The 16446-nt window shown below is 37.8% G+C and overlaps 1 protein-coding gene across 2 annotated transcripts in view; it reads right to left on the bottom strand.

Moving 5' to 3' along the window:
- Nucleotides 1-1826: 1826 nt before the first annotated feature.
- Nucleotides 1827-16446, bottom strand: part of acvr2aa (activin A receptor type 2Aa) — a 179927-nt gene continuing 165307 nt past the window's right edge. For both annotated transcript variants that reach the window (XM_072579748.1, XM_072579749.1), the window contains 5 exons: nt 14861-15006; nt 12795-12909; nt 10625-10763; nt 6779-6909; nt 1827-5093 (listed from right to left, as the gene is read on the bottom strand). In XM_072579748.1, coding sequence (XP_072435849.1) covers nt 4899-5093; nt 6779-6909; nt 10625-10763; nt 12795-12909; nt 14861-15006 — 726 coding nt within the window. In that variant the 3' untranslated portion in view covers nt 1827-4898. The remainder of the gene's footprint in view (nt 5094-6778; nt 6910-10624; nt 10764-12794; nt 12910-14860; nt 15007-16446) is intronic.

The raw sequence follows: 16446 nt of genomic DNA, 5'->3' as shown, positions 1-16446 counted from the left end.
CACTCCCGCTGGCAGCTCATTCCAACACACACCCTCTGCATGAAAACATTGCCCCTTAGGCCCCTTTTAAATTTTTCCACTCTCAACTTAAAACTTATGCCCTCTAGCTCTGGACTCGCCCATCCCAAGGAAAAGACCTTGTCTATTTACCCTATTCTTGCCCTTCATGACTTTAAAACCCTCTGGAAGGTCAACCCTCAGCCTCCAACGCTCCAAGGAAAACAGCCCCAGCTCACTCAGCCTCTCCCTATAGCTCAAATCCTCCAACCCTGGCAACATCCTTGCAAATTTTTTCTGAACAGATGTTGCCAGGATTGGAGGATTTGAGCTGTGTTTATGCATGAAACACTCACTCCACAGCTACCTTTTCTAACCCATTTAAAAAATTTCCCTACTAGTGTCTATCAAACTATATCTACCCACGTTAGAATTCATTTTACCTGTTGCTAGGAGTTTATGGACTCAAATCTTTTCATATGACTTCTTTTTAAACTTTCTAACATTTGTTCGCAATCATTGGTATAAGAATATCAGTTCAAGTGGAATTATCAGCAGTTTATTAATCTTGAGAGCGAAATAATATTCTGGAGGCCGGAGTTCAAAAACTTAAGCATGACAGATGATGCAATTTGAATTCAACAAAATAATGTGGAATTCACAGTTTAATGATGACTATGCAACCTTTGCTGATTGTTGGAAAACCCGGTTCATTAATGTCTTTTAATGGGGGAAGGAACCCCCACATATACATGGACTGATGTATATGTGATTCCACACCCCAGCAGTGTGGTTGACTCTCAATTGCTCCCTGGACAGTGAGGAATGATAAATGCTGCCCAAGCCCAGACGGCCCAGATCCCACAAATGACCATAAAAAAAGTTACAGCAAATGCATGGGTTTCATGAAATTCTTGCCATTATCTTGTGGATAGACAGTGGACACCGTTCACTAATCAAAACTTGCATCTCATTACAGGCAATCTGTGCTAAGAAATGCGTGTAACTACATGTTATAAAATAAACAACATCATAATACTGTAAGAAATAGAAATAGGCCATCTGGCTCTTTGAGCCTGCTCTGCTATCGAATATGATCATGGCTGATCTGACACACTCATGTCCACTTTACTTTACCTTGTAACCCTGTAATCAGAAGTCTATCTATCTCAGCCTTAATAGGAATTCCAAAGACTGTCAATTCTCTGGAGAAGAAATTCCTCCTACCTCAGTCTTAAACTGGCACTTTATTCTGAGGCTATGCCTTCTGCTCTGACATACTCCTATAAGGAGAAATGTCCTCTCAGTATTTACACTGTCAAGCCCCTTAGTAATCCTTTCTGTTTCAATGAAGCCCAACCTGTTTAGCATTCGCTCATTAGACAATCTGTCCTTACCAGGGATCATCAATAGAAAATTCCTAATGAAGAATAGCAAACAGGTTCTGATTGGTAAAAATGTGTTAAAAAGCAGTTTATGAAAAACTTACTATGAGCATAATGTTTAAAATAGCGAAACCTCTTCTTAAATGGTAACAGTCTTATGAGTCCTATTTACAACTGGGACATAACAATTCACCTGACACTGAATTTCTGAAGTTGAAATGATAGCATTCTTAACAATAACCTCAGATTTTCTTCTGCGTCTTGTTCTGCACAGACTTGCAGCATTACTATTTACATCAATCAAAGTAGATGGCACCATGCATGTGAACATAAATGCAACACTGCACAACCTCAAAATACTCACCTTTTTTCAATAAACACATATACTTAGTATAGAACACAGTAGAAGGAAATAACTCAAATAATACACCAGCACATTTCCTATTTAGAATGTAGGTCATACAGCAGTCACTATACAGTTTATTCTTAGGGGAACAGCAAATGTTTCTGTACAATACTTAACAATCTCTTCCATCTCTCAACCAGGTGTTTTCCTGGCTTTCCAGTTGCAAAGTATTTGCAAAAGCATCCTAAGTACGTATCAAATATTACAGTAATTTGTGCCCACAGATGCACAGAACATTGATACAGACTTAAGCAAACATAATTGTTTAGAGGTATGTGTATCACAAACTGCTTTAAGAACTCTGTTGACAAGTTCTGAGGTAAGCAACACAATATAGAATGTCATGTGTATCATTCTGCCCAAAATACAATTGAATTGTTTGATGATCTTTAAACTTAATAGAAATATTAATATTGCATAATTAAGAACCTTACCCTATTTCAAGGCTGTTACATCTCCCTGTGAAGTACTGATTGCAAGGTAGAGTTGATGTTAAGAAAATCATTGTTTTGTAAAACGATTAAGAAGTCTTTCTATGGATGAATGATACAAACCACATTCTATAGCACAAGTACCTAGTTAAGAAGATTCCTCCTAGCAAAAAACAACTAGTGTTTTTGAGACAGACACCAGCTGACAATCTAATCCAAACTTGTACAAGTGGGCATGTAGAATATATACACCATTGCATTTGCCCTTTTTTCCCTCTCTGCTTGGAGTATGGGGACAGACTTTTTCTATTTTGACATCAGAATTTTCTTGTTCTGAGCCTCTGCAATCCACGTTTTTAATAGTAAGCACTTCATATAGGCATAAATCATTAATTCACAGTGAGTTCCTGATTTGAAAACTTTTTTTTTAAAGCTGCAATATATTCTTGGAAACAAAATTCAGTATAACTTTATAAGGGGAAGGAAATGTCGTATAAATAATATTGCAGTTACCTGACAGAAATAACATTTTCCAACTGATTTCTCATCAATATTTTGTTGACAGAATTGATTAGATTGAAAACCTGTGAACAATAATATTAAAATGATGATTTTCTAAATTTGCATAGCCTTAGCATATGTTTTATCATCTGAGGTACGCGAAGTTCATTATTGTTTACACAGTGTTAACTGCTCATGGTCCAACAACTGAAACAAACTTTCAGGAGAGGACACTGGCACTGAAAATTCAGGAACTGATGAGGTTAAAGAATCTCCCCTAAAATTTAAAATGTCAGGAATGTTTAGCCCAAGATACAAGTTTGTGCTTAACAATAGCTTTTAATGGGTTTTGAGGATTTTAAGAAATTATAGAGACTTTAAGTTGTTTTGGTGATATAATGCAGCTTTAACTAATACTTTGTCAGCTGTATACAATAGATGATTGCTGAAATCAAAACCAACTGTAACTATACAGTTTATCATATTGTCAGATCAGTCTTATCAGTAATCCTATTGCAAAGTATAAAACTGCAGAAATGCAGTAAACACTTTAGTGTCATATATCTAAAACATTTGGCACCTAATCACTACTCACACAATCAATGTAGTTTTATGTTATTTGTGATACGCCACATTGAGCGCTTTTGTACTGAAGCATTTAGCTATACTGCAACAAAGCAATGCATGGTTAACACTTAGTTAAAGACAACCGATCCCAGGCCCTGAAAAGTAAATTGAGCAGCAGTTGCAGTGGTTAGTTTTGACTTTTGTCTGTTTTGCTATATTGTATAAAACTATAGTAATTGTTTAGGAACAGAAGTCAGTACCAAGTATGACTTGTGTGTGTATCTATTGCATATATTAATATATATTTTTTAAAAAGTTCCTCTGTTGCCCTGCAAGTTCTTTTTAAACTTACTGAAATGGCACCGAAATTAGTGTAGAACTGTCACCACAACTCAAAACAGAGAGGGTTTAGGGTAACAAATTCCTGAGGTTATGTTGGTACAGTGACACAGTAGACTAATGACTGCACTTTTAACAGGTCTGCAAAATTACTTTACATGTGTAATGAAAGGAAGACAAAGGATATATTACTTTACAAAATAAAAGCATTCAATTTTAAAACACCTCCAGTGTTAATTATATCTTGCAAGTTTAAAAACAGAAAAGCATGCTTACATCTGAATTCTCTACAGACCCAGCAAATCTAAAATAAGGAAGTGCTTTGAAAGCCAATTTTGGGGCAAAAAGATATTTCCAAAACTTCACGTAGCAAAGGAGCTATTAAAAGCAGACATCTGCATGATTAAAAATTATTACATGGAGCTTGCACAAGTAAAAAAAAGGCAGAAACACTTTTTGAATGGCCTTCTCCCATTGGCATAGAAAGGTATAGTTTACATTTGTTTTAAAATGCAGTGATAAAATACATAAAATTACATTAAGGTCAACTGTCAATTCAAATCTGTTAGTGTTATCAAACTTAAAAGTACCAATATAGTTTATCAAATATGGAAACTGAGGTATACCTTGTTGAGGGAGGTTTATGGTTATAATGTAATGCTTGAAGCTTCTTTGCTATGTCCCAAAAAACCTTGATTTGTTTATACATATAACAGCAGCACAATGAACATTCACAAGCTATGTCATATCGGCATTACAACAGTTCTTCTGTGAACGCAAATAGCAAATGCAATAAAAATGAACTGCCCTTCTTTCTGAAATGAAAGGTACTGTTATTAAAAATTAACAGTAGTTCATCTGAGGAACAGTGACATCCTCACAAGAAACCAATTATCTGGTGCACTCTGATTTTTAGCCACGCTCATGTTGTCAAATTTGAGAGTCGCACTCTTCGATGACATATTCTCAAAGATTCATCTGATACTGACTTAGCTTCCTTTGCTGGAAGAAAACAGTTACCTTCCAGTATCTCAAATAAGGTTACTGAAGTATCAAATGATCCATGCTACAACCATGTTATCTTCTACACGATTTCTGACTGACTGTGGTACCCGTTGCTTCCATTGCCCGCTTGCCATTCCATTAGCTACCAGTTCTGTTAAGTGTGTAAGGACAAGACACTGAATTGTTTGTCGTAACCAGTCAAATAAATTCAGCAGATAGCAGCTCTGGTGTAGAGTCCCTTGGTCTGATTTGTGACCATTATAGCCATCATAGGCTAGATTCTTTGGGAGGAAAGTCAACATTTGTTACCATGGTGACTACTGTTACAATGTTGTCTGTAGTAATCGTGCTCATTAGTCTTTGCATTTGAGTGATGCGTTCTGCAACACAACCAGCAGATAGCCTTGCCTCTGCATCATGATCCCAACATTCTTCTATAGTTTCACACAACACAGCCATTCCCTAAGAGAGGGCAAAAAGAATTTTAAATTCAGTAGCACAAACAGAAAAACTGAAAGATCAAACAAAAAATATGTGCTAGAAATACTGGGGAAATAATATTTCAGCCTGAAAAGACAATTCAGATTAATAAAATACAGATACCAACATATTGCTAGGAAGGGGTCTTGTGTACAGCGGTAGCATCCCTACCTCTGGCCCAGAAGGTCTAGGTTGAAGTCACACCTGCTCCGGAGGTGTGTTTAGACCAATTGATTAAAATATTATAAACTCCCCCAATTATTTAGCCTATGGCCATACTCGTCTCAAAACACCCGATCCTGTTAGATCTCAAAGCAGACTTAGTTAATAATTGTCAGATGGAAGACATCCTAGCCATGCCAGGTGCAAGTAGGCTTTAGGGCTCCAGCGGTGCAGTGATGGTGTCCCTTTCTTTGGGCTAGAAGGACTGGGTTCAAATCCCACCCACTCCAGAGTGGTGTCATAACATTTCTGAACTAAGAGCTGTGTTCTACATATTTTAAAAAACTTGCATCCTTACCAGAAAGGTTCAATATCAATTTATAGGGCTTATGCTATTAATGCAACATGCATTGATCAGCTATCAATTGGGTTAGGTAAGGGCAGCACACAGCATAACACAATTACTGAGGGGAAAGGAAAAGAGTTACAAAATCAACCCTAAGTGGACTGGCAGACATATAATAAAGAAATATCAAAGTCCAGGGATCAGATTAAAGGGTTATTAGATGATCTTGATTAGATCAACCCAGTGATCACAAAGTCATACCTGCACATTTGGTTCATTAGGGAACTAAGATTTTGAAATAAGTGGAAATAAAGCCAGGTATAACCAGTACGTTGACGGAGATGGGAGTGGAGCTAAAGCAACTAGAGTGAACAGGATGTGAGTGGGACATAGTTGAGAACATAGCTAGAAAAGAGTGGTGCACAACCCAGAGTGTAACTGAACCAAAGTTTTAAACAAACGGTTTCAGCTAGAAACAGAGATTAATCATGGCCAAAATATTTATTAAATGTGGGACTGAACCTAAAAGAAACTCAAATTTCAGCAGGAATGGGGCCCTGGCAGGAAATGGAGTAGATCCAAGAGTCAGGTGCAGATCTCTGAGTTTTAAATGTTAGTGTAAGTCCCAGCTGAAGATTTTCAATACGCCAAATAGTGTCTATATTTTCAGTAACAGACTGGTCAAAAAGAATTGAGAGGCAGATTTGCATGACTCACTAACCAGAAGACCACAGCTCCAGTATGATAAAATAAATGCTGATATACAATTCTGTTGTTATAAAGTACCAACATTAAAGTAAGACTCAAAGACTGTGATTTGGAAGTAATCTTAATACCACAACCACCTATCTAGACATACAGATAGCAAAGTACTGGCACGTTCTCCCATATAACAGAATACTTTATGCATAAATGAACTTGTGTAACTTTAAAAACAAAAACCTTTTTTCAAATAGATAAAGAATTAATTGTTTGGTGACAGAACTGTGCAAGATTAGATCAGAGGATAATTAGCATTCAGATTCCTGGTTAGAAAATAAGATAAAATGTCAGCTAGTTTTGTCAAGTTTTTTTAAAAAAGTGTGGGGTGTTGTGATGAGCAAACCAAAGATCAAAACTGGTCTTGAGGTTCAAACAATTCATAAACAAATACACTTACTGGATGCTTCTGCCAGTGTTCTCTAAAAATAGGTCTCATCTTCTTATGCACAACCACTTCTTGCATATCTTCAAGGGATGGATGCTGTCCTACTTCCTCTTCAAATGGTAACATGTATTCATCCACTGGACCTACAATGTTAAACAGATGCAAAAAGTTATTAATTGTTAAGACAAAGTAGCAGCAGAGATTGTCCTTGAAATTTACTTTGGTTTAATGCTGATAAATAGTAAAACAAAAACTTGAAATAATTTAGTGTTCAGGATCATTAACATTTAAACAAATCCAACAGCTAGAATTAACAAACTATGCCTCAAGATTTCATTTCTTAAAGTCACTTCATTACATATATTAAATAAACACTATTAGTTCTCTTTTATCTCACCTATATCACACCTCCCATCCCTGAAGTTTCCTTATTTCATGAAATTTTAAAGGTAAATTCATTTTCCTCAATACCAGCCAAAAGACTACACTCACAAATATAAATCTTAATATCACAATTATTCTTCAAACACAAGATTCTATGGATTTAGCTTTTAAATACACGACTCTCAATGTTTTCTTTACTGAACTCATGATTCAGTGACTGGGACGCAGCCACCTACCTGCCTTACACAACTCCTTAAGCTAACTTTGCTGACTGCTTTCTGCCTCAAGGTTACATTGGGACCATTGAATTCCACTAACTGAATTAGAGTCATTAACTCACTTTCTACAAAATGACCAATGAAGTTAATATTCTTTTGGTTGAAATGGAGGCCCAACTAAATATCATCTCCTGCTGCCTCTCCCAATCCAGTGAGAAGCAGTCTTCACCAAAGCAAAGCTGCATTGCTCTCCACCTGTTCCAAAATATACTGCCTGGTTTTGTCAGCAAATAAACTAAACAAAAGGAATTTTCTATGAAAAGCTCCACCATTTGGGATGATTTAAACAGAAATACAAATTAAATGTTTTACCTTCAATATAACTCTTGTTTATGTAATCAATTTTTTTTATTACTACAGTTTTACAATTTTACAATTCTCAGTTTAGAATTGCTAAGTCTGATGTCTTAAGCCAACATGGTTTGAAGTTTTATAATATTATTCTGTAAGTTGGATGCAAAAGTACAAGTAAATGGGTTTATGATTTTAGCAAATGAAGCTGGCATTTTTAGAATAGTTATATGTTGGCATAGATGTGATGGGCCGAAAGGCCTGTTCCTGGGCTGTACTTTCTTTGTTCTTTAACTAATAAAGGCAAGTGTCCTGCATGCCTACTTAACTACTCTATTAAACTATCCTACTGCCTTCAGCAATCTGTGGACAATAATCCCAATATACCTCGGTTCCTCTGAAGTTTGAAGTGTCCTGCCATTCATTGAGTACTTTCTTGTCTTGTTTCTTCTCCAAACTGCATCAGCTCACACGATCAGGATTAAATTCTATCTGCCACTGATCTGCCCAATTGACGAACGCGTTCACATCTTCCTGTAACCTAAGACATTCTTCCTCACCACGAACCACCTGCCACATGTCAAGATCTCTCTATGTTAATTCTTCCTCTTTGCATTAGACCTTCCAAAATGCATCAGCTCCCATTTGTCTGGATTAAATTCCATCTGCCATTTCTTCGCCCAAATCTCCAGCCTATTTATATTCTGCTGTATCCTCTTGTAATCCTCCACACGATCCGCAGCTCCCTAAGTCTTTGTGTCATCCACAAAGTTACGAATTGGACTAACTATATTCTTGTCCAATCATTTATATGTGTTACAAACAACAAGGGTACCAGGACTAATGCCTGCAGAATACCACTGGTCACAGATGTCCAGTCAGAAAAATACCCTTCCACAGCTACTCTGGTTTCTATGACCAAACCAGTTCTGTATCCATCTTACAAGTTCCCCGAGATCCCATGTGATTTCTTGCGTATCAGCCTGTCAAGAGAAAGGCCTTGCCCAAGTCCATGTAGACATCAATCACCTTTGTCACTTCCTCAAAAATCTCAAATTTGAGGAACCTCCCCTGCACAAAGTCATGCTGCCTATTAATAAAGTCCATATTTTTCCCAAATATGAATAAATCCTGTACCCAAGAATCGCCCACAATAAGTTCCCTATTGCTGATGCAAGACTCGCCAGCCTGTAATTTCCCAGTTTATTCCCGTCGCCCTTCTTAAACAAAGGAAGGACGCTGCCTATTCTCCACTCTTCTGGGACCTCTCCTGTGACTAAAGAGTCAGAGTTACCATTACAGAAACAGACCCTTCAGTCTACCTCATCCATGCCGACCAGACATCCCAATGTGACCTCGTCTCATTTGCCAGCATTTGGCCCATATCCCTCTAAACCATTCCTATTCAGATATCCATCCAGATGCCTTTTAAAATGTTGCTATTGTACCTGCCTCAACCAGTTCCTTTGGTAGGCCATTCCATACATGCACCACCGTGAAAAGTTATTCCTCAGGTCCTTTTTAGATCTTTCGCCTCCCACCTTAAACCTAGACCCTCTAGTTTTGGACTACCCCAACTTATGAAAAGTTGTGCAATTTGTGAACTTGTGTAACTTTAAAAACAGAAATATGTTTTCAAGTAAATAAAAATTTAATTGTTTGGTGACAGAACCATGGAGGATTAGATCAGAGGGTAATTAGCATTCAGATTCCAAGTTAGAAAACAAGATAAAATGTCAGCTGTTTTTGCCAGTTTTTAAAAAAAGGAAAGTGTGGGGTGTTGGGATGAGCAGACCAAAGACCAAAACTGGTCTTGAGAGATTCAAACAATTCATAAACAAATACATTTACTGGATGCTTCTGCCAGTGTTCACCCGATCCATGCCCCTCATGATTTTATAAACCTTTATAAGGTCAGCCCTTAGCCTCTGATGCTCCACAGGGGAAAAATAAAAATCAGTGACATCCTTGCAAATCTTTTCAGCACCCTCTCAAGTTTAACAACGTCCTTCTTATAGAATGTCAACCAGAATTGCACACAATATTCTAAGAGTGGCACCACAAATGTCCTGTACCAACTGCACGAGGACATCCCAACTCCTGCACTCAATTTTCTGACCAAAGGCAAGTGTGCCAAAAGCTTCTTCACTACACTGTTTACCTGTCACTCCACTTTCAAGGAACTATGCACCTGCACCCTTAAGTCTCTCTGTTCAGCAAAGCGTCTCAGGGCCGTCCATTAAATGTGCAAGTCCTGCTCTAGTTTGCCCTTCCAAAATATGACATCTCGCACTTATCTAAATTAAACTCCATATGCCACTTCTCAACCCATTTGATCAAGGTCCCGTTGTATGTAAGATAATCTTTTTTACTATCCACTACACACCTAAACTTACTAATCATACCTCTTATATTTGCATCCAAATCATTTATATGAGTGACGAGAAACAGTGGACTCACCATCAATCCGTGTATCAGACCAAGGGTCACAAGCTTCCAATCTGAAAAGCAAATCTCCATCACCACTCTGTCTCCTACCTTCAAACTAATTTTGTATTCAATTGGCCAGTTCCCCCTGGATCCAATGTGATCTAACTTTACTAACCAGTCTAATATGCAGAACCTTGTTGAAAACTTTGCTGGAGTTTACATAGATGTCTGCTGCTCGGACTTAAGAAAAAAAAAGCATATACACTGATATGGGCCCATTTGGGCTAAACAAACCACTTCTGTAGTGATTTCAATGTATTTAAACCTTTTTGAATGGGTATGTATGAAGTATGAGGAAAAATTCCATAGGAGGCGGCAAAATATAAAGCTTTATGTTAAGCTTCTTCTGCACATTTGAACTCAGAAGCAACTAGGTTAACTTTTATAATTAAGGTTATAATAAAAAAAGACTAACCATCTGCAGCTGTACACCGTGATGCCAATTCCCACAGCACAAGACCCATTGAGTACATATCTATCCTGAGGAATGCATCACGCTGGAAATTTATGGCACCTTCCAACACTTCTGGAGCCATGTACCTTCTGGTGCCAACCTTGGATGAAGAGGAAAATATACTTTAAAAATTTCTAAAAAGCCCATATTAAAAGAAAAGTCTCTATTAGACCCAGTGTATACAGCTATACAATCACATCAGAATGGCAGTCATTATTATGTATGCAAATTGTGCAGTCATTGTGCTCACATCATGTTCCCTCACACAGCAATCACATATACATCTATTTTTAAGCAGCGCTGGTTGGAGAATATACTGCCATCAAATAAAAACATTGACACAACTTTCCTGAATCTAACAGTACTTCAATGCAGACAACTGAATAGTGAAGATTCTCAATAATGTGTAATGCTAAGTCGCATCAAACTACATTTAGGTTTTGGGTACTTTTGGTAACATGAAAAACTGACTGGAAAGGAATGAAAAAGAACATGGCTCTGTTCTTGTGGGAGTCATGATGGTGAAACTGTCAGTGATCCCTGTTATCATCCACTAAAGTCAACAGCAACTTTGGGAATTTGCACAAGCAGAGATTTTGTATATCTGCACATCTTGCACAAATGCAGATAAAGTGCAGGAATAAGTAATGCTTTTAAATCTTCTCTGGGGTCAACTGTTAAAATCATTAAATTGATGAGAGCTTCCATTTTTGCACACAAATAATATTTTGTAAATATCATTGAAAAAAAAAACCACAAATTGAATGAGGTTTTTAAACGGCATACTTACTGATAACACCACTGGCTCTAGAAAGCTAATCTTGTGGAATGTCAAGTTTTCATAATGATAAAAAATTTCCTTTTTTTTAAAATGTTAGTGTGCATCAACAGTTCAGTTTCTAAATCCACTCATTTACTTTGCAATTGGACAATTTCAATAAGTGAAAGATAGCATGATTTTGCCACTTAGTTTTCTGCCTATGAAATTATTTCAAAGTGCCTAGCTGTTTTATCTCTCTTGCTAACATCACTGTTGCTGGATGCTTTGAAATTTGAGTTGGCACCCAATTTAAGCTGCCATCAGGAAAAGAAGCCCATTTCAGAGAAATGGCTAGATTATTGTGGGCAACAGCGGCGGCAAGGTGGCTCAGTGGTTAGCACTGCAGCCTCACAGCACCAGGGTCCCAGGTTCGATTCCAGCCTCGGGTGACTGTGTGGAGTTTTCACATTCCCCCCCCGTGTCTGCGTGGGTTTCCTCTGGTGCTCCGGTTTCCTCCCACAGCCCAAAAATGTGCAGGTCAGGTGAACTGGCCATGCTAAATTGCCCCTAGTGTTAGGTGAAGGGGTAAATGTAGGGGAATGGGTCTGGGGGGTTGCTCTTCTGAGGGTCGATGTGGACTTGTTGGGCCGAAGGGCCTGTTTCCACACTGTGAGTAATCTAATCTAATCAAAACTTTCAAGGTCACTGGCGAGCACCATTACATCACTGCTGATTCCAAAATATACTGGCACAGTTATACGCAATCTGAGAAAATACAACCATATCATATCAAAGAGACAGCGAAATTAGTCTAGCTCCGATCAAATATATGAATGCTAGAATCCCAAAAGGTGTTGGAAAATATATTAACGGCTGCAATTTCTTGGTTGAACTCAGAAGCTGCTCCCAATATTACGCTTCTACATTAAGGTTGCAGTCCCCACTGAAATTAAGAATCACAGAGTCTTCATTTTTCTGATGTTGTTAGGGTGGTTGAGGGGGAATGGAGACCCAAAATTAACAGATTTCTATACTTCTATACAAAGTAATATACTTTGATACTTGAGAGTGTCCTTGCAAAATAAACTTTTGTTTATGAAGGTTTTAGGAATGGAATCCTACCAAGTAACCTGCTGAGATATCTAGAGAATAAAATTTCTCTACTGCATCACTAATCTTCCTCAGTCTGTTTAGAAAAGCAACTCAAATGTGCTGTGGCTTTTAATCATTTCACACTTGAGGCACAACATGGCATTTGTGACTATATTCTTAAATAAAACGCTTTGAAACATATGGAAGGTCAAACAGTCACGTGTTTTAACAAATTTCATTTAAAAATTCTCAATTAAAATGTATTTTGATAATTCATACCTGGCCATGGGTATCACCTGCTGACTTCCCAGCTTCAAATCGCAAAGCTAAACCAAAGTCTCCTATACAAGCTGTGAGATTGTTCTTCAGCAACACGTTTTTACTTTTGAAATCCCTGTTCAAACAAGGCAGAAATACTAGTCCTTACAAAATAAACTATAAGAAGCAACCCAGTGCACATACTACTTCAAGAAGTAAAACTTGCTTCGTGATATTTTATATGCGGACACTTTATACACAAGACATAATTCTGAAATGCATAACGTGTATGATAGCCATTTTAGGAACAACAATAGTATGCATGATAAGCTGATTTTTTAAAAAAATCATTCATAGGATATGGACATTTCTGACTCAGCCAGTACTTATTGCCTATTGCAAATTGCTGTGGAGAAGGTGATGTTCTTGAGCCATTGAGGTTTTAAGGTAGACAGGTCTAGGCACAACTATCTTCAGCTACTTTATAAAACACCTTTCCTTCATAAGGACATGTGTAAATGTTCACTGTTAATTCCTTACTATTCAAAAACATTTGCAACTTCTCAGATACTGAAGCAATCAATGCAGCAAGATCTGAACAATATCCAGGCATGGGCTGACAAGTGGCTACCCAAATCTCCAACAAGAGAGTCTAACCATTGCTCCTCAACACTCAATGGCACTGCCCCAAATCAATCATTCTTGTGGGGGTTACCATCGACTAGAAACTGAACCAGGCTTGCCGTATAAATACTTTGGCTACAAGCACAGGTCAGAAACTAAAATTCCTGCAAAATGTAACCTATCTCCTGATGCTCCAAAGCCTGACCACCACCTACAAGGCACAAGTCCAAAGGGCGATGGAATAACCCCACTTATCATGATAACTGCAGCTCCAATGATACGCAAAAAGTCAGTTCACTTGTCTGGTACCAAATCCATACTTTCAATCCCTTCACTTCTGACACACGTAGCACGTGTCAACTGCAAGATCTTAGACTGCACCTTCCAAACCAACAACCAGTACCATTGAGGAGGATAAAGGCAACTGAAGCACGGGAATACCAATACTTGCAAGTTCCCTCAACGCCATTCACCATCCTGACTTGGAACTATATTGCTGTTCTTCACTGTTCCTGGGTCAAAATCTAGATTTCTGACCCAAACAGCACCACAGGTACACCTACATCAAATGGAATTCAGCAGTTCAAGGTGGTAATTACCATCTGTTTCTCAAGGGCGATATGGATGGACAACAAATGCTGGCCCAGCTGGGAAATCTCACATTTCTTGAATTAAAATAAATTATTCTTTGAATTCTTTCTTTCAATATCTTTATGTTCATTTGGTTAAGAGGTAGGAAGTCAACTGAAGATTCTGTAGTTGAAACTACAAACAGTAGTGTTTGATTTACTTTTTATAAAGTAAGAGCGACAGTATTTTTCTAGATTTCTGAATGATTGTTATGCTCGCAAGCATTTTCAAGATGTCATTGTTATTATGCATCTCATTGCTTCTGTGAAGAGTGCAAAATGGGCAAGTGGGTAGCAAGGATAGGAGATATTGGCAAGACCACTTAAACTTGTCTTGTAGAAGGTTTCTCAATCTACAATTTGGTTCACAACTCCAGAGAGGCAACATGAACCACAAACCCTCAAGAAACACACCCAACTCCATAAAAATGGAGGAAATGGCGTACTCATTAGTTCCATTGCAAGGGTAAGCAATGAGGTCTGGAGTGCAGGGGACAGGCTCACTAGCTCCGCCCTTATACTGCACCAATGAAAACTGTTGCAGCAGGAATTCTAAATTGGTTTCTATCCATTATCTTTAAAGGCCTCCACATTAGTCAAACTCCAGAACATCCAACCCATTTTGCCAAGTCTTGGGAGCATGGCTGGACGGCATCTTAAGACTCTGAGAGAAGTACAGATTCAACAGTACCAAAAGCAATGGCAGTTCAAGAAAGGAAACATGACTACCAAACAATCTGAATAATTCATTCATGGGTTTTCAACCACATTCCACATTTAATGATTATCTAAGCTCAGAAACAGGTTCTAAGGACATCAATAAGCCAGACATACCTGTGAGCAATAGCAGGTTTGTGTCCATCTTTTAAACCAGGCTTATCCTCATGTAGATAAGCGAGGCCTCTTGCCATGCTCTCAGCAATATGACATAATTCATTCCAAGTAACCACGTTGGCTTTAAGATAATCTGACAAGGAACCCTGAAAGGAAAAAACATGAAATCTATATTTACCAAAGATACAAGTGGCTGAGATCTTAGCTCCCTGATTTTTTTCTTTCAGACATCTAATGTGTGATGGGTAAGATGTTTATGTAGATTACTCGTAGATTTATTTCCGAAATATATCGTTTTATCTTAACATTCATTTTTAAATCAGACCTTTTTGTTTCCAATAACACAAAATGATTCTTTAGACCAGAGAGTGGGTCAACAAAAAAGCAAATTTGAGTTTCTCCAGTTTTACTTTGCAAACTACAGCAAATGCCTGACCTACTCTCTAATATTGTGCAGAGAAATATACTACCCTACTTGGCACCTCCTTAGTGCACCACTGGCAACTACAAAGCCAACACAAGTCAAATAATAATAATCAGTAAAAGTCATCAATTCTCTTTTTTGAGTATGCAAGAGAAAAACCTCAGTCATGAAAGAAATAGGAAGTAGAAATGCTGGAAATATTCAGCAGTCAAGCAACATCTGTGGAGAGAAATAAGAGTTAGCATTTCAGGTCGATGATGCCCATTCATGAAAATTGATCTGAAGTTGGTTATGTATTTGATTCAGCTCCAAATCAATTCACATGCTCCAAGAAGTTTTACAGTTATCCAATCAGGTCTATCGTTAAATACAACATAAGGTGAAAAATTGAGATAATATAAAACTATATCAGAAAAAATAAGAATTCCACAATGTTTCATCACCACTGTGGGATGATTCCATCTAATGGTAATATTGGACAAGTCAGATCCCAAAGTGAAACCTAGTTATAAGGTTATTTTTGTAATTTGTTTACCATGGTGGTCAGTCATTAAATATATTGACAATAGCCACCAATGTATTTTTAGCAAGGTATTGACATGTTACATCAAATCTTACGACACACAAAGGAAAAGCAACACCAATTATCTTCTTCTATGAAAGAACTGTTGTGGAGGCAAGTACAATTACAACATTTAAAAGACATCTGGATGGGTATATGGATAAGAAGGATTTAGAGGAATATGGGCCAAATGCTGGCAAATGGGACTAGGTCAGATTGGGACAGGTGGTCAGCAGAGAGGATTTGGACCTAACTGTTTCCATAGTGTATGACTCTTTGACTATTTGAAATACTCTGGTTAAAAGTATCAGAAATAAAATGTCAACCCATTCTCCTCTCCCCCCCACCCCCCCCCCCCCCCCCCCCCCCCCTTACCTCCAAACAACATTAAAGATACTCAAACTTCAGCGAAGGTCAGCTAGTTTACTCTTTAAAGTTGTTAAGTTGGAAGTCTGAAATGGTTTTATTTTTGGCATATTGTGCATTCACTTAATAGTATTTCTTCAGTTAGTGTCTTTTGCCGAGACCACTAAACTAACATACACAGCTCAATTATTCCTTAACAGGAACGCCTCCTCCTATTATACTGCTTTCTGTTCT

Source organism: Chiloscyllium punctatum, chromosome 10, assembly GCF_047496795.1.
Source record: "Chiloscyllium punctatum isolate Juve2018m chromosome 10, sChiPun1.3, whole genome shotgun sequence".
Lineage (NCBI taxonomy): Eukaryota > Metazoa > Chordata > Chondrichthyes > Orectolobiformes > Hemiscylliidae > Chiloscyllium > Chiloscyllium punctatum.
Note: the sequence above shows the minus strand (reverse complement) of the source record. Positions and strands in the feature narration are given on the sequence as shown.